This window comes from Brachyistius frenatus, unplaced genomic scaffold (assembly GCF_029030835.1).
Source record: "Brachyistius frenatus isolate BFR_SWC_R1_liver_20210118 unplaced genomic scaffold, ASM2903083v1 Contig_3, whole genome shotgun sequence".
Lineage (NCBI taxonomy): Eukaryota > Metazoa > Chordata > Actinopteri > Embiotocidae > Brachyistius > Brachyistius frenatus.
The window spans coordinates 334814-352500 of NW_027210602.1; the positions used below are offsets into that span (position 1 = coordinate 334814).

At 44.7% G+C, this 17687-nt stretch overlaps 3 protein-coding genes across 4 annotated transcripts in view; 1 reads left to right on the forward strand and 2 right to left on the reverse strand.

Annotated features, from left to right (window-relative positions):
• The first annotated feature begins 286 nt into the window (after positions 1-286).
• Positions 287-4634, forward strand: ube2l3a (ubiquitin-conjugating enzyme E2L 3a). Its single transcript, XM_069700667.1, has 4 exons — positions 287-407; positions 2325-2420; positions 2619-2805; positions 3645-4634. Exons 1-4 carry the CDS (start codon positions 381-383, stop codon positions 3797-3799), a joined length of 465 nt encoding a protein of 154 aa, XP_069556768.1. The 5' UTR covers positions 287-380; the 3' UTR covers positions 3800-4634.
• Positions 4635-5973: 1339 nt separating this feature from the next.
• Positions 5974-11691, reverse strand: ckmt2a (creatine kinase, mitochondrial 2a (sarcomeric)). Its single transcript, XM_069700654.1, has 9 exons — positions 11496-11691; positions 10483-10681; positions 9831-9926; positions 9493-9714; positions 9033-9118; positions 8624-8747; positions 7386-7520; positions 6406-6531; positions 5974-6327 (listed from the first exon to the last, which is right to left on the reverse strand). The coding sequence occupies exons 1-9, from the start codon at positions 11642-11644 to the stop codon at positions 6211-6213; spliced, it is 1254 nt and encodes a 417-aa protein (XP_069556755.1). The 5' UTR covers positions 11645-11691; the 3' UTR covers positions 5974-6210.
• Positions 11692-17105: 5414 nt separating this feature from the next.
• The window catches only part of rasgrf2a (Ras protein-specific guanine nucleotide-releasing factor 2a), a 30791-nt gene continuing 30209 nt past the window's right edge, over positions 17106-17687 (reverse strand). For both annotated transcript variants that reach the window (XM_069700688.1, XM_069700678.1), the window contains one exon: positions 17106-17687. This exon is cut by the window's right edge and continues 246 nt beyond it. The gene's annotated coding sequence lies outside the window, so the exon portion shown is untranslated.

A 17687-nucleotide genomic window follows, 5' to 3' on the forward strand; every position in this document is an offset into this window, starting at 1 on the left:
CAGGTGCTGGGGTGCTGCACCGAAGTTTCATTGGGAGAACCCTAGTGCGTATATAGGGGTATTTTTAAAAAAAAAAATTTTTTACATTTTACTCTATTTCTATTGTGTTTATATTTTGTATTTACCTTTTTCTACCAGTGGTCTCTGTCCTTAATCTGCTGTAATGAAGATTCACCCGATACGGGACCATTAAAGTCTTATTTTACACACTCCCCCCCCCCTCACAGTTCTGGAGTGTGCACTACGTCCTCCGCACGGTAGGCGGCGGTAGAGCAGCGGGACGCCGCCTCTCAGCCGCTTTCTTACCGGAGTCAGAAGAAGTTCGGGGAGAACGGGGAAAGAAACAGGAAGAAGAAGAAGAACACGAAATCTGTACCACAATGACTTCAACCAGGAGACTGGGCAAGGTAAACTAAATCCAAAATTATTACACTCAGACCGCTTCGAGAGACTTCAAACCGACCGTTTCCGTTTCGTGCGTGAAGCTACAGACGCGCCGAGCCGGAGAAAATGTCCGAGTGTTTGTCGTTCGTGTGTCCCGACAAAATGAAAGGAGAATGACGTGACAGACGGTGACTGAGAGGAGGTAAACTAGTTAGTTAGTTAGCGAACTAGTTACCGGCGCCGTGATTCAGCACCCGCGGGGAAACTCGTCACCGAGTCGGGACAACACGTCGACGTTTCGAGGGGCGCGAGTTTTATCAGACGGTGTGAGAGACAGGGAAGTGTTGCTTGTCACCGTCTGAAGGCGAAAACATGGAGACTTTGGGGCTGGGGCGTGACGTCAGAGCCCATCTGCGCGATAAATAATCTGCCGGTGTGGTCGACTAATCGATCAGACAGGAAAACTAATCTCCAGTTTCTTGCCGTTTTTCCAGGCCAAAACACGATGTAATACTCGTGTGTGCTGTGTCATCCCACTATAATGTGTCTTGTCATGAATTATTGATAAGACAATTATTTTTCACGATTAATCGTACAGTTTGTAAAATATAATAAAATTGTGATTTGTTTTTTTTTTTATTTGTTTTTGGTTTTTAAATCAAAACAAGAATTGCAAGTATACAGCATACATATACCATATTTATTGTTAAAGGGGTGGATTTAAGGAACAAACTGCCATTAAAATGTCTTCCTTATTTACTAATTTTATAAAGCTGATATTAGTAAATATTAAAGCCCGACAGATACTGGATTATTTTTTTTATTATTATTATTTTAGGCAGATACCAACACTGATGTTTTATATCAGGGAGTAAAAACAATCAGATATCGCCATATCAACAGATATTCTTTTACATGAATCATCAAACAAAAGTTATCAAACATTTTTACATTCGTGACAAAGATTTCTAAAAGAAGCAGGATATTTTACCGTCTATTCTCCGCACTGACATCAGAGCACTCAAACAGAAACTTTTAAGATTTGGTGAATTTTAAATAACTACAGAAATATTTCAAATTTATCCCCAAAAATGTTATTCCGGATTATGTTCCGGAAAGGTTTTCCTATCGACCGGTAAAATCTACAAGACGGTGGGGCTTAGTAAATAAATAGTTTTTATTAAATACAAAACGGGCAGAAGAGTAATGTTTTTCTGCTTTGGCTTGTTGACAGTGAGAAAGCAAGTGGTGGCATTTAACCTTTTTGATCATTTTATCGGTTTACTTTCGCTACGAAGTCTCGAATACGACACTTTCATTTTCATTGTTTAAGAGGATTTCTGGATTTTTGCCGTTTCCATTTTTCCTTTGGTAACGTTTGCTTTTTTGACACGTATGATTTGGACACAACCGAGTAAAGCACAAACTTGCTTAAACTCAAGTGCCGAAATAGAGTAAATGTTCTCGGTTATTTTTCCCCTGTGAGAGCCTCGCAGGAATTCCCCCATTCAAAAAAAAACGTTCACTTCCTGAATTCCGCCTGCAATCCCTTTTTTTTTTTTTTTTTTTTTTTTTTTACTACTCTGGTAGATTACAGTGAAGTATCAAGCAGACAGGAAGAAGAACACATTTACAGCCTCGCAACGCAGAACGACGCAACACTCGCGGCATAAAAACCTTGTTATACGTTATTGAGGACAGTATAAAACACGCGGCTCAAAGGTCCCGGCAGACTTGTACGTATTTATGTGAAACCTCTGGGAGGATAAAGGACATTCTGTGATCGATACGATGAGTCGAGAGCTGACTCACTGTGGAGAAAGTGATGTAACTGCAGGTTGGATTTGCCTGCCGCTCCCCGTCTTCATGTCTGCTCTCTCTGTTATCTCGTGACTTCACGCCTCCTTTAAATCATCAGTTGTGTTTTTTTTTTCCTGCAGGAGCTTGATGACATTCGCAAATCTGGAATCAAGCATTTCCGCAACATTCAAGTGGACGAAGCAAATATTTTGGTCTGGCAAGGGCTAATTGTTCCTGTAAGTGCTCAACAAACAACTTTCAGTTTCCCCTTTGGAATCAAAACAGACACCGACACGTCTGTCCAGCTGCGGAGACATAAAAACCTTTTTAGCATCAACCACGCAGACGTGACTTTGACCGAGAAACGACGACTAAATGTGATTTCTTTTCTTCCGTTCTCTTTTCTCCCACCGATCTTCAAACCTGTCCTAAAGGACTGTGCTCCGTACGACAAAGGGGCGTTTCGGATCGAGCTCATCTTCCCCGCCGAGTACCCCTTCAAGCCACCCAAGATCACCTTCAAGACGAAAATCTACCACCCCAACATCGACGAGAAGGGCCAGGTGTGTCTGCCCATCATCAGCGTGGAGAACTGGAAGCCGGCCACAAGAACGAGCCAAGGTGAGACGGAGTACTTACTCGGTGTCCAAAAAAAAAAAAAAAAAAAGGAAGAAGAAGAAGCATGTTGAGGTCTGTAACTGACTGTTAGCTGAAAAGGTAACTGTAAAAGCTGTAACTTGAGTTTGGCAAGTTTACGAGGGTTCGATCGCAAAGTTCAAAGTCTCTTCCAGCGACGCACACAGGAAGCAACAACCTTCATGAGGAAGTGTTCCGAGTGTCGTCCCAAGTGTTCCTGAGCCCGTGCAGTGATTTCCACTGAACTCCTCTTTCTCCACTGCGAGCGGGCGTGTCGTCATGTTGGAGAACCACTGTTGCCACGGCGCCACAGTTCAGGCGGTTTGTGTTTTTTGGGGTTTCAAAGGACGCAGTAACGGGACAGGTAACTGAAACAAACTGACAAAGAGGGAAGAAGAGCACACAGACTAAATACAGCAGGGAGGGAAGGACAACGAGGGACAGGTGAAACTAATCAGGGGGCGGGGCCAGCAACCATACAAAAGGACAGGAAGTGAAACAAAGACACAAAACCCAGACTGACCTGACGACCACGAAGCAGAAAAGTCGTCCGAACCAGAACGGCACCTCATAAGGTCCCAGCGGAGCTCGGGTGTTGACCGTCTTGACTGGGGGGGGGGGGACGAATTCACGGTGACGCAACCCCCATGAACGCCTGAAGAGACGACACTTGGCTTACTTCCTCCCGAAGGTCATAGCTTCCTCATTGCGCCGCGTTCAACAGGAACGTTTATTTTTATTTATTTTTTTGATCGTGAATGAAACCGGTGACTTCGCTGCGTGAATCACTTCTTCCTGTTCTCGTTCTCTTTTCCGCCCCGCAGTGATTCAGTATCTCATCTCGCTGGTGAACACCCCTCAGCCGGAGCATCCGCTGAGGGCCGACCTGGCGGAGGAGTACACTAAAGAACGCGCGAAATTCATGAAGAACGCCGATGAGTTCACAAAGAAACACAGTGAGAAGCGACCGGTGGACTGACGACTCGGCAGCACTGACCCCGCCCGTCCCCGCCCCTCCCCCCGCGCCGGCCTCCTCTCTGTGTTTCCCCCACCTCCCCCATCCCCCCCCCCCCATTTTCGAAGAGCCCGGCCTAAACCCCCTGTTCTTAACCCCCCTCAGATTCTCGCGTACCTGCATCGTTTAGCACCTCCTTCATAGAGGCTTGTTTTTCCGCTTCATTTGCCCCAAAAAAAAAAAAAAAAAAAAAAAAAGCAAGACTTTTTTTTTTTTTTTTTTGGCGAATAGGCAGGCTCTGACCTCTAGGTGTCACCCTTTGGTTCCTATCGACTTCTTTCTACTGATTTCTTTTTAGGAAAATACGAGAAAATTGTTCGAGGTGGCATCCTGGATCGTTGAAATCAAACTGTAAAAAAATACAAATAAAAAAAAAGAAAGAAAGACAGAAAAAGAGGCTGTTCTGCTACGTAGACGTTGAATGTTCTCTCAGATGAATCATTGGCTTTATGCAGACCCGTTTACAGACTTTTGTTTGGAATATTTCCGGCATCTGACGCCGTCTGTTTATTTCTGTCGTGTCCCCCTCCCCTCCCCTCCCCCCTTTTTGTTTTCCTTTTTGCCGTGATTGTACACTTGTACTCTTTGTCAAAATGTCGCAGTACAGAGGAATTAAAAAGTTTGTTACCGATGCACCGAAACACGCAGAGTCCACGTGTCGGCGAAGAAAATGTATGAAAATGCGACGACATTCACGTGTCATTTGAAACTTTTTTTTTTTTTTTTTTTTTTGTATTTTGAGAAAAAGAAGAAAAGAAAAAAAAAAATCTCCTGATAATTAAAATTCTTCCACCTCTTATCGGGCTCCTCGGGGAACTAAATACTTTAACGTTATTTTGAGTTTTACGTAGTTTTTTTTAATTTACTGAACTCTGGCTTTTAAAACGACTTCTCTGCTCATCTACTCGTCACAAAACAGACAATATTCCCATCCGAACGAAGCACTGACTGATTGTTAGTACCTCTGCGAACAGCTTAATAAACACAATGCCATCAGACAGTTTGTGTTTTTATATCCAGTTCGGCCGATTTTACATTGATTATTAAGGACGTTTTTTTTTTTTTTTTAACCATTTCTACAATGAAAAACAAAGCTGAAAGGCACCAAAACTGGACGGTAACCAGGCCGACCGCCTTGGAGGCAGCGACCTGTTGACCGCTGAGCCGAGCTACGAGTCACGAGGTCGTAGCAAGTACACGGCAAACATCCCGATTCAACTACCGCAGCGGAAGACCAACAACAGTCCGTCGTTACTTTAAGACGCAACAATCACAACATTTCAACAAAGTTTCTTTGCCTCTGAGGAGGAAGAGGAGACGAAGACCGACGGGAGTCTCGGGGAGGGGGGGGACAGCAGCTCAGATTAAAGGTCGGAGTTCAAGCAGAGCAGACGTATCTGAACATCGAGGCTGACGGAGGAGACAGAGTTAATCAGACGTTAATGGTGTGTACCACGACTGAGGACGACCAAGAAGAGGAAGAGGAAGACCAAGAGGAAGAGGAAGAAGAAGAAAAAGAAGAATATCCAATCAAGGACTCCGAACCGGCTCCGATGGTTTGAGATGAGTCAGAACTCATTGGAAGGAAAAGCAACCGACAATGTTGCAACTCTTTCAAAATAAAAGCTCCAGTTGACGACCTCGTTAAACTGCTGAGGGGAATAAAGAGCTTTAAGGCCGTTGTCAAAGCAGGAGGAGGCGACCGAAGAATGAACAGACGTATTTTGACGTGTTCGCACTCTTTTTGGTTTTCTACATAAATCCTCGGTTCTGTGCGTCTCGCGTTAAAACGACGTGGTCGTCCTTCCGAAACGGTCGTCACCGGTTACAGTTTAAAGCAACAGAACCTCCTCGGCTACGGTTTTGGAAAAGATCGTTTTTGGAACTGAAAATGAACCCACGTCGACTTTCGACCTCACCGTGGACTCGAATACCGTCAAAAGTTCAGGGTTCGTTCCACCCAAACACCCTTTTCTACTTCGTCACGGTACGCAGGATTTAAGTCGCCTCGCCTCGGATTCGCGCGCGTGTCGGTAAAACTGGTAAACGAATGAGTCGTCCAAATAAAACCTCCTAAATCCGACCGTCCAGCCGGCGAGGACGGCCGAGTAACAGAAACACGGGTGGGGGCGGGGGGGGGGAGTTACACAGTTCAAATGTTTATTCTGTGTGTGTTTATTTGAAGGTTACAGTTAATGTGAGGTAGAATTTCCCCCGAACTGCAGATCACCGCTAAGATTATTTCAACCTAAAAAGATTCGTCGGAGGGACGTCGGACGTGACGGACGTCGCATCTCGAGGCAGGTAGGCGGCGAGCCGACGGCCCGAACCTCCCGCCCCTCTCCCGCCCTCCCGCTCGTCACCGGTCCGGGTTTTCACTTCCTGAACTGAATGATGGGGGCGGGGACGCTGATATCCTGGCCCTTCTCCAGCTTCTTCTCGCACTCGATCAGGTAGTTGACGCCGTCGACGAGCATCTGCACCAGCTCCACCTGCGAACAACACGGCGGAGGTTCGTTTCCGAGGCTCAAAACGCGAAAAAGCTCAAAAAAAAAAAATAAAATCGTCACCTCAGATTTGCCCAGACGGTCGTTGTTGGAAATGTCGAAGGTGTCTCCGGTCGCCGCCGTGTCGACTCCCCCGGTGCCGCGCTTCTGCAGCCGCAGGTTGTCGAGGATTTTGGAGAAACGTTTATCCTGCGGGGCGATTTAAAAAAAAAAAAATCATTTGTAACATGTTCTGAGGGTAAAATCGTTTTATTTTCAAGGGTTAGGGTTGTTGTTGATGTTGATTTTCACTGCAGGTAAATAAGATTTACACTGTACAGTAAAGTTAAGAGGATTTTTCTGATTTAAAAATGAAAAGGATTCTCTCTCCAGTTCGACGACATCACTGCCCGTCGATTTGATTGACAGATTAAAAAAAAAAAAAAAAAAGGAAACAAAATCTAAGATAGGGCCCAAAATGTTTTAATAATTTGAAATAAACGAAGCCTGTTTGGGTGTAGACGAAAGGAAGCAGCGGAGTGAATATTCTACGTAGTAGCTTTTTACAGAAAAGAATATAATCTGACTGAATACAGTCCTTTTGTTTTGTAATTTAATTACCTGTACTTAAACAACTGGTTGTAAAACACCATCTCACTCGGCAGGTGGAGTTTAAAAGGTTGAGGTCACTACAAACGAATAACCATTAAAAGACCAAAATATCTTCCACCCTCTCCAATTAAAGCCCATTAATTACTGCCGACGACGCAGCTCTTTAAAAAAAAAACCATCTTACAAATGATGGTTGAATCATTTTCTACAACAGCTTTTTATAAAACATCCCTCAAACAGAAGGAAGTCGTTTTTTTTAGGGACTATTTTCAGCAGCGGATTAACACCGATTTGGTGGTTTAGTGACTGTTTGAGGCATCGAGACGGCTCGTGTAGGAATGACTAAGATTTTTTAATTTTTTTTTTTAATAGTTTTTGGACCACAACGGGGGCTCAGTGGTTCATCTGCAGTTATGAAATACCAATCAAAAAGTCTCGAACGTGTGCGTTACCTGGCTGAGTTTGGGCAGGCGGACGTGAACGCCGGCCCTGAGGCCGGTGCCGAGGTTGGAGGGACACGTGAGGACGTAGCCCAGACGCTCGTTCCACATGAACTCCCAGCCTCTCTCCTGGATCAGATGCTCCACCTGTGGGGACGCGAAAGGGGGGGGGGAGGGTTCATCAGTCACGTATAATAATAATAATAATAATATTATAATTATAATTAAAAAAAAATAAATAACGCACACATTAGCAACTAAAAACAACAAAAACAAACGCGTGTAAAAAGTCGTCGTCTGGTAGGAAAACGTCGATGCTGAATCTGTTTTGATTTCCGCGGCGAGAAAAACACCTAAAATGCTTTTTTTTTTAAATTTTATTTGAACTTTGTATTTTCCCCGACTGCTTTCTTAAGGTTTTAGCATATGTTCATATATTCTGTTATTCCCACCTCACGTACACGCGCAGCAAAAACTAAACTCCTGAAAACGTCGTTCCACCGCAAGGCGAGTCTCCCGCCCGTTCGTTTGTCCCCCTCGCCGCAGATTCAATCGCGGGTTTTCTCTTTTAAAGTTATTAATCGGCAACGTCTGAAAAAGATTTTACCGCTTTTCGAAATTTCAAAACACTCTTTTAACCAGACGGGGGGAAAAAAAATAAAAAATTTCTCTCCGCTTCTCCGGTTTCTTCTGTTTTGACTCTTGTTTCCCGTCATTTTTGTTTTAATTCAAAGCAAAGTTTAAAAAAAAAAGAAAGTTTAAAATCTTTTTTTTTTTTTTTAATCTTTCACAAAACTGAATATTATTTTTTTTTTCATCCAGACTGTTAGAAGAGTTTTAAAGGATTCTGGAAATGTCTTCAAAAATAACTGTTTGTGTTTCAGATCTTCTGTTTATCTTTTTAGAGAAAGGTATAGCTCTTATGCCACGCTGACGTGCTAACTGGGGCTACACCTCTACGTTAGCTGCTCTCCGAAGCTGTAAACAGGCTAAATGCTGACGCACTGCTGAACGAGCAGATGTTCAGCAGGTGCCATTTTCACCGCATTCGCCAATTTAGCCCGTTTAATGATGAAATGAGCCGAGTAGCACTGAACTTCCTTCATTTTGCCCGTGTGTGTTCACAAATCAAAGAATTGTATTAAAACGTATCCAGTATTTCCTTCAGTCTGGACCAAAGCGATGAAACGACGTTGCATCATCACAACGAGCTGCTTTTCTTTTTTCTTTTCTTTTCTTTTCTTTTCTACCTGTTTGAGTCCTCTGCAGAACCTCTCGAACACCCGCTTCATGTTGCCGCCCTTCTCCATGGAGATGACTCTGGTGTGGTCCTCCTCGTTCACCCAGATCAGGAAGGTCTTCTCGTTGTTGTGCCTGAGGAGAACCGGGTAAAGGAACTAAATAAAGAGCTCTCGGGAGGAGGGGGCAGCTTTCATTACCGTACGATGACTCGCGGACACGAAGGACCTTCGATATTCATGAAACAAACAATGCACACTAAACGGAAACACACATCTCCATACATCTTTAGCTGCCTGAAAGGACTCCTTTTTTTTTTTTCTTTAAAAAAAAAAATATTTTATCCCCCCCTCCCCACATAACATGTATGACAATAACTCATAACTGGTCACACAGCAGCCGACATGCAGGAGAGCGTACCAGATGCCCCTGGCGTCTGGCCAATCCCTGGCCATAAAGGCACATGTCAACAGTGGAGACACAGGTTTGTCAAACAGGAAGTGGTCCTACAGGGTGGGGGGGACGACGACGAAGGAGGAAACACAGGGAGGAAGGATGTCAGACTTTACATCACAACAGATTGGTAGAAAAAGGAGGCGGGACACCGATGTTATTGATCTTTAAAAAGGAGGGAATGAGGGAGACATATTTTCCCATCTCCTTCCTCGGGGGGGAGGGGGGGAGATCTCTCTAAAGCTGGACTCGGCCTTACCAGATCCCCCTCCTTTACCTTTATTACTCTATAAATAGATATTTAGGGCTTTATGAACCCTGTAAGTCCCTCGAAAATGATCATTAACCCCCCCCCCCCCCAAAAAAAAATCACACGTAAATTAAAAAATTGCATTTCCTGAACTCCCCAGTCCCGTCGGTGACTCACGTCGATGAGCTGCTGCTGCTCCCGGTCCGTCATGTCTCCCAGGCCGTAGTAGCGTCCGGCCAGGTCGCCCCTCAGGCCGGCCAGAGCCGTCACGACCACCCGCTCCACCTCGCGGCGCTCGGCCCGCGAGCAGGCCGGCGGGAGGCTCAGGCCGCGGATGCTGCGGCCGGTTCGGACGCGGGACGACAGGACGTACTTCTCGTCGAACACGGCGTGGGTGATCTGGAGGCGGACGGGTGGGTGGGGGAATAACGAAATAAATAAAAAATAAAAAAAGATTTGGTGGGAGTAGAAACGGCAAAATGGATGGACAGACGATGGGGAGCGTTGGTACAAACCTTGGAGGCGTCCAGGTCGGTGGGGTGTATCATGGTTTTGGGGTCGTAGCCGTTGTGCCGGTCTTTGATGATGGGGTCGAAGAGCTCCGCGAACACCTGGAGGCGACAGCAGGAAAGCGAGTCATCCTTTAATTCAAAAGGTCTTCAACGTTTTTCAGGCCGAGGACCCCCAAACTGATAAGAGAGATGGAGCAGGGACTCCCTACTATATATATATATATATATATTGTATAAAAACAATTTTTATATTGTCGTCTAGTCTGGCGCTGCGAGTGAACCGGTGGCCATCTTGAGAGAGCTCCCGTGTGTCGCTGAATGTGCGCATTTCTGACTGAACGATAACATCTTCTGCCTCCATTTATCCATCCGCTGCAATATGTTGGATTCGTGTTAATGTGTATTTAAAGACATTTAAATTTGTGGGGGAAAAAAAAAAAAAAAATTGTGAAAAAAAAAAAAAAAAGGTCTAATCAACCAAAAAACTGTCAAGGACCCCCTGCAGTACCTCCGCGGACCCCCTAGGGGTCGCGCACCCCCTGTTGAAGACCTCTGCTTTAATTCATCCTGTTACTGCCCGGTTGATGATCAAAATCCGGGGTGCTTTTCGGGCGAATAAAATCCGATCCAGGCTAAACAAACTCCTCGTGTTTACCTCGTAGCTCTCCTCGTCTCCCGCCACGCAGCCCACCGTCTTGATGAAAGGGTGTCCCGGGTTGTCCACTCCGGTCTGGATGCACTGGTCCAGGGTCCAGTTGTTGGGGGTCAGCTTGTCCCTCAGTCTGGCGTAAATGGTCGGAGTCAGAGCCGCGGCCATGCAGTTGTTGTGTTTCCTCAGGTCGGGGAAGTCGGAGCTGCAGGGGAGGAAGAACCGGAGAGAGATTTATTTATCGGACGGCGCTCGGTTTTAACGAACCCGTTAAAGGGGGTTCCTCGGTTTTCCATATTCAACGATGGGTTCCTTGACTTGAACCAATGGGATGAAAGAACGCCGTCCGACCGCGGCCAAGGACAAAAAAAAAAAAAAAAAAACGGGACGCTGCAGGTGGAACAACGATGACAGCGTAACGCTACGTTGACCGTCGGTTACGCCGGCGTCTCTGACGCTTCCTTCGAGAAAGAGTACCATAAAAGTTTTGGCGAGAAAAGCCAGGATTGACGGCTTCTAGCCCCCCGCCCCGCCCCGCCGGCACAGGAACTCGAGGTGAACGACGATTGGTCCGAGTCGTACCTGTAGAGTTTCCAGTCTCCCAGCAAACACGCGTCGTAAATGTACGGCACTCCAATCGACTAATTTGACGTCGTTGCCGCGGCGATAGACAAATACATCGCCTCATCTGAGCCCGGCGTTTCAAATTCCCACCCGACAACGATAATAATAATAATAATAATAATAATAATAATAATAATAATAATAAACCGGCAGGTCCAATCCATCACGTCGAATTACGTCATCTCGTCTCCACGGGAGATTCATCACACCAGGGATTCATGCTTTAACCGGAAGAGCCGTTTACTTCGATTCTGTGCGATAACAGAAGTATCGGCTCCTGAAAACAACTACCCAGCTTTGTGTTCACGTATTTAAAGACAAAGAGCGTGTTGAAGCCCGGAAGAGAAGGATTAAGTCGTAAAAAAACCAAAAAAAACCAGACTGTCCGGTCTCACCTGGGAGGATACAGCTTCTTCTTCGCCTCGGCGGCCAGGGAGCCGGTTTCGCTCATGAAGAAGCCGGTCGCCACGGTTCCCGCGCCCAAACTGGCCAGCAGCACCGCCGTGCTGCGGCCGGAGAGCAGACGCGCGAAAGAGCCGGCCATCTTTCTGCTAGACGGGGAAACTCTGGGGGGGAGGTGGTGGTGTGTCTCGCGAGCAAAAGAACTGGAGATGAAAAACGGGGGAAAAGACAAAGTTGGGGGCCAACATTTGTGTATATATTTGTAGTAAAACACAGAATTGCAAATGGCGTTAGTTACGGCACATAAAATAGCTGAACGGCATCTTGACAAATTTGAATACTCGACTTGGATGATCCAGAGACTTAACAATTCAATTTTGTGATTTGAATAAAACTTTCTAAACCTTCGGTCATAGCAGAAAACAGCCGGTAAATTAGTACTGCCAAAAGCTAACTGGCCGAGCGTAGCAGTGAAGTTTTACTCGATGGAATTTCACGTTTGACTATAAATCAAACACTTAAATTCAGACATTTGAAGATGAATTTATTAAACTTGTTTCAAATGAAAGAAAAAAAAAAAAGATTGTCAAATCATAAATGTTTAAATATCTAGCACCTATAAAAATTATTTACTTTAAACTAATAAAAACTAGTAAAAAAAAAAAAAAAAAAAATTGTTTTAAAAAAAGGCTGAATTTAAGATAGTTTAGGTTAAACTAGATGATTTCCCTTGATGAAAAAAGGTTTTAAACTTTCAAAATATGAAAAATCTGGAATAGAAAAGCAGCAAAACTAAGAGTAATAGTCTTTAAATAGGCCACGCCCAGTGATGACATCATTTTAGTCCGGACTAAAAAGGTCATTTCTGGTTTCCAACCTTCTGAATCCGATTGCTTTTACTTTCGGTAGAGGGAGTGGACAGAACCAGTTCTCCGCCGGTTTAAACGCCGGACTCCGACCCGCCGCTTCGACGACCCCGCGCGGGTTTTTCTGTTCACGCAGTAACGAGCTCAGAGCAGGAGGGGCCGTGGCAGATGCTCGTAGCCTCTTAACACTATCGCACCCGGAGAAAGGAGGCTTTCATTAGACCACTAATAAAAGTAATAAAAGTATTCCCCCCCCGAAGAAGTTCGTCTCAAGTTCACGGGGGAAAAAAAAAAATACGAAGGCTCTCTCGGCTCTGAAAATAATCAAGTGTTGTGGATAAGTTAGATTGAATGATAACGTTACGAAAGGTCATTTGTCTTTAGCTCGTCCTTCACAGATCGCGAACAGACGGTTTCTTATTACGGGAGGAAGCCGCGAGGACACCGTCCGCCGTTAATCCCGGTCAGAGGTGAGAGACGTCCCATCGGTCCAACGCGGCGAGTCGAGAGCCGGTCAGGTGATTTCTGCCCGCCGCATTTGTCGAGTCCTTTTAACCGAGCGGGTTTACAGACTCTTCTCGGGGTCAGCGGTGACATTTATTTATAGCTCGGCGAGAGGGGCTGTCGTGGGTGCCAGGATTCGGTGCCAAGGACCCGAACCATGTCCTGGCTCACGTACACGGTGACATTCTGAACTGGTCACGAGGCGCGGCACTCACGTGGGCCAAGAACAAGAGGGGACGGAGGGGACGGGGGACGGGGGGACGGCGGAAAAACCAGCATCAACAGGTGGAAAATTACAAGAGTTCGTCGTTCTAGAAACGAGTCACCGAGCGAGCCTCGACTGCGGGTCGTGTGGCCTTACGGTCGGGGTTACACCAAGACCAATACAGAGCCGGGATCAGCCCCCCTCCGCCCCCGCCCCCCGCCCCCCTCCCCCCTCCCGATCGGTGTGACCCTTTAACTCTGCCGGAGCAGCTTCGTCCTCTCCAGAGGACACGGAGTGAACTTAACACCGCCTCGGGTAATTTTAAATAAAAAAAAAAAAAACGTTCAGGAAAATATGTGAAACGAAAGGTTTCTCTTTTAGTCGTGGAATCGTCATCGCGGCACGCATCTACGGTTGAAAAACATTTAGACCTCTGGGATCATGGAACAAGAAACAACAACAACAACAACAAAAAACAGTCACATAAATGTCAAAAACATGCAGAAAGTATAAGATAAAGAAGACAAGATGTAGGCATCTTTACACGTCTGCGGTTTGATAAGAAGCGGAAGCTCTGCAGTAGTAAGAGGAGGTTACAGTACCTGTCGAGAAGCTGCTGCCTTCTTGCTCGAGGTCTCCGGTTAAAGAGCTTTTCACTCGTGGGGCTCCGCCCCCCTCATGCGGGATTAAAAAAAAACGGAGACCAATTATAAATTCAGGAACAGACCAATGGAGGCCCAGCCGAGGGCCGAGATCCACCGTGACCACCGAGGGTCCGGTATCACCGTCCGGTCTGACCTTGATATTTTTCCACGCGACACTCGAGATTCTCACAGCGTCCGACCCGGAGAGATCTGCACGCTGCAACTCGGGGGGGGGGGGGGGGGTAGGGGGGGGGGGGACAACAACTCAGAAACACACAGAATACAAGCCGGTGGAGGAAACTTATTCAGCACAACCAAATACACAAAACACAGTTGTTGTTTTTTTTTTATTGTTTTTTTTTTAAATTTTTTATAATTGAACGAAACAAACGAGGGACAGAAAAGAAGTTTCGTGTCGAAGTGTCCTCGAGGAAATGTTCTGGATTAAAGTGGTTTATCAAATTAAAATGTGTCAAAGTTCCCAGGAGACACATGTGACTTTGTGGCTCATCACGAGGCTGGCAGAGGTCAGAGGTCATGATAATTATATACGACAATATAGATGATTGTTATGCTTACTGGCCTCGGTGTCTTCTGGAAGGTGGAAACTTTCTTTCTCTGTGGAACTCCAACTTTGCGTTTTTACTTGTTTTCTGCATTTACAGTTTAATGCGCAAGTCGAGATGTCCTGAGCGGATTCTCAAATATCGGTATCAGGGCCGATTAAGGTGTTTTTAAACTGATTGTTAATGTTTTGTTTGTGTTTTCAGTATGAAAAGAATGGTTGTTTTTTTTGTGTGTTTTCTGTATTTTCAGGATGAATTTGTTTGTGTTTTCTGTGTTGGCAGCGTGTTTTCTTTGTTTGTGTCTTCTGTATTTCTAGGATATTTTTTTATTTTTCTGTATTTAAAGGATGTTTTTTGTTTGTACTTTTGAATTTACAGGATATTTTTTTTTTTTTGTATTTGCAGGATGTATTTTTTGCAAAATTTTTTTTTTGTATTTTCAGGAAGTTTTGTTGGTTTGTGTATTTCCAGGAAGTTTCTTTGAGTTTTCTGTACTTGCAGAATGTTTTTGTTTGTTTGTTTTTGTTTTATTTTCAGTGTTTGGATGACGTTTTTTTTTGCGTTTTCTGAATTTGCTTGATGTGTTTTGTCTGCGTTTTCTAAATCTGCATGTTATTTTTGTGTTTTCTGTGTTCACAGGATGTTTTTGTTTTGTTTGTGTTTCCTGTATTTGCAGCCTTTCATTTATGTTTTTATCTTTCAGTTGCTCTTTGTGCTCCTTCTTCCTACCAAAACAACAATTTACAACTAAAGTTAAAGTTGACATTTGCTTGCTTTTATTTTCAAGCCTGGAGCGTGTAAATATCTGTACATCACACAGAGAAATTCATGGAAAAATACAACAGCAAAAGTGGACATTTTTAAAGTATACAGCAGTGTAAGAAAGCGGGGGTCTGAAACACTAAAGCATATGAGCGCTAAAAGATTCCCGGCAACAAAAAGCTAAACAAAATCAGTAAAGAGTAACAGGGACAGAAGGGACAATCATGCTATATTCATGCTATAAACAACTTTAGAGTCTATTGACATTCTTTATAAATTAATAGTGCAAAGATCTGACAATTATACTAAATACAGTCAACGGGGTTTAAACTGTGGATATGATGAAATGATCACATTGACGGGAACTAATAATAATGAATAATGACACATGAAAGAAACGTGTTTAACTATGATTTTGTAGCTGATAAGAAACCTTTCAGGCCAATTGTCTTAAAAAAATGAAGATGAAGTGTACAAAATGAGGAAGATTAAAAAAACTGAAGAGATTCGACTGTCAGGAAGGATAAAAGAAGCAGATTTTAAAGATCTGGATTGTGTGTAAACGACGAGGTTGGTGGTTTTTTTTGTGTTTTTTTTTTTTTTTTTTTTGCTGTAACATGCGAAACACCAGAAACAGCAACAACATAAACCTTCAGCTTTTATCAGATGAGTTAATGATATATAAAAAAAAAAAAAAAAAAAAAGGATGAAGAGCGGACGTCTTCGAGAGACGAGTCAGGAAGCATCGAGGAAGAGAAAATATTTGAACTGGAGTCCAACTGTTTCAGAAAACCCGGCGTGTCTACACACACACACACGCACGCACGCACACACACACACACACACACACACACACACACACACACACACGCACGTTTGTCTCTCTATCTTTGTGAGGACACCCGTTGACATACATTCTCCAGCTCGCTCCTGAACCTGAACATTAACCGTCAGCTTCGTTCAGACTGCAGCTGAATCAGATTTCTTTCTCAGATCAGATGTTCAGGATTTTACCGTTTCCAAACATCACCAATTTCATCATGCGTGGGTTGCCGTGGTAACGACGTAGCTACGCCTGTGACGCGGCTTTCCAACGTGGAAGAAAATAAAAGACAGTTTATTTGTGCGTCTGTCCCACAGACTTTATATAAACGCGTTCGTAGCTTCCAGGTCTGAAAAAATAGACGTGCTGCAGAAGTGCTTTAAGCTGCAATACCACCGAGTGCCACTAGAGGTCGGCTCCAAAAAGCCTCCGGCTCCATAGACTCCCATTCAACTTCTCTCATTAAATTCAAAGTCAGTAAATGTTTTCCACTGGTTATCTCGGTGTTGTTCGCTAAAGTCACTCCTTCTTATTAGTTTTTTGGAGGTCCATCTGAAAATAATCCGTCATTAATTAGAAAATAAGCTTCAAAAAGATGTGTTTTGGGGGGGGTGTGTCTGTTTGATTGACAGGCCTGTGGTAGTCAGGTTACAGCTGTCGGTGGGCGGGACGTAGTATCGTCAGGTTTCCAATCAGATCAGTCGGATCCACCGCTGGCTCCTCCCCCAGCTCGTCCAAATATGGTCACTTCCTGCTCCAAACTGGCTCCGAACTAGCAAGATGGTGACGGACAGAATCTGACCAGGAGGCTTCATAACGTTCACAAACCAACGGGTGACGTCACTGCTGGTCGCCGCTTGGTCTGTCCGCAGACTGTTGTCCTCGTTGTCCTCCATGGTACCAAAACCTTCACTCTCTGAGAGCTCTGCTAGCGATAGCACACACACACACACACACACACACACACACACACACACACACACACACACACACACACACACACACACACACACACACACACACACACACACACACACACACACACACACACAGGCCCGGGTTCACTGTGTGGCAGCTGGTTTGTGGTGGTTTGATCCGCTGTTATTCTGTTTAAGGAACTTTAACGTCTGTATGATCGATTCAACGAACATGATGAGTGTTTTACCGCCTCACCTTCAGGCAAACGTTAACGAAGACGTTACATCTTTCTTTAACGTTACGTCTTCATTTCTTTTTGCGCCGAATTATAACGAGCAGTATCGATAAAATCCTACCGATACCCATCTCCAGCAGCGTCTGAGTGAATATCCTCCAGAGTGATGTAAAAACTCTTGAAATGCATATTCTGATTGGTTGACGCGAAAGATCGACCTAACCCACCATCCTCCAAACAAATAAAATGTCACTTTTTTTTAGCCGCTCGATATCTACGTTCGGTGTGATAAAAAAAAAAAAAAAAAAAAAAAAAAAACAACCATTAGAAAAATATACAGTGGCGTGTAAAAACGCCCCAGCTACCAGTTCCCGTCAAGAGTTCCCGTTTAGATCCGAAATAAACTCGGAAACTGCCGCAACAGCGAACCCGGAGCCAAGTAATACTTCGTAATAATTCAGCCACGATCAAAAGAGATGTCGTAACACTCGCCCGTTGACGCGCCAGACTACAGAGGCGGACTGTTCTGTATTTACAGCGCGATAGCAGCAACTGGTTCCGTTCGGTAGCTAAACACGGACGTCTCTACAGTCATGACTGTACGACCGTATGGCAAAGAGTCGCGTCACTCATTAATTAAACACCTCGGGTATTCATACGGG

Coding starts and splice junctions, on each gene's coding strand:
- ube2l3a (XM_069700667.1), top strand. CDS start 381: ATGACTTCAACCAGGAGACTGGGCAAG. Junction 408..2,324: donor CAACCAGGAGACTGGGCAAG/GTAAACTAAATC, acceptor TTTTTCCTGCAG/GAGCTTGATGACATTCGCAA. Junction 2,421..2,618: donor GGCAAGGGCTAATTGTTCCT/GTAAGTGCTCAA, acceptor CCTGTCCTAAAG/GACTGTGCTCCGTACGACAA.
- ckmt2a (XM_069700654.1), bottom strand. CDS start 11,644: ATGGCCGGCTCTTTCGCGCGTCTGCTCTCCGGCCGCAGCACGGCGGTG. Junction 8,748..9,032: donor CCAGACGCCAGGGGCATCTG/GTACGCTCTCCT, acceptor GGTTCTCCTCAG/GCACAACAACGAGAAGACCT. Junction 7,521..8,623: donor TCTGCAGAGGACTCAAACAG/GTAGAAAAGAAA, acceptor GCGTCCCCACAG/GTGGAGCATCTGATCCAGGA.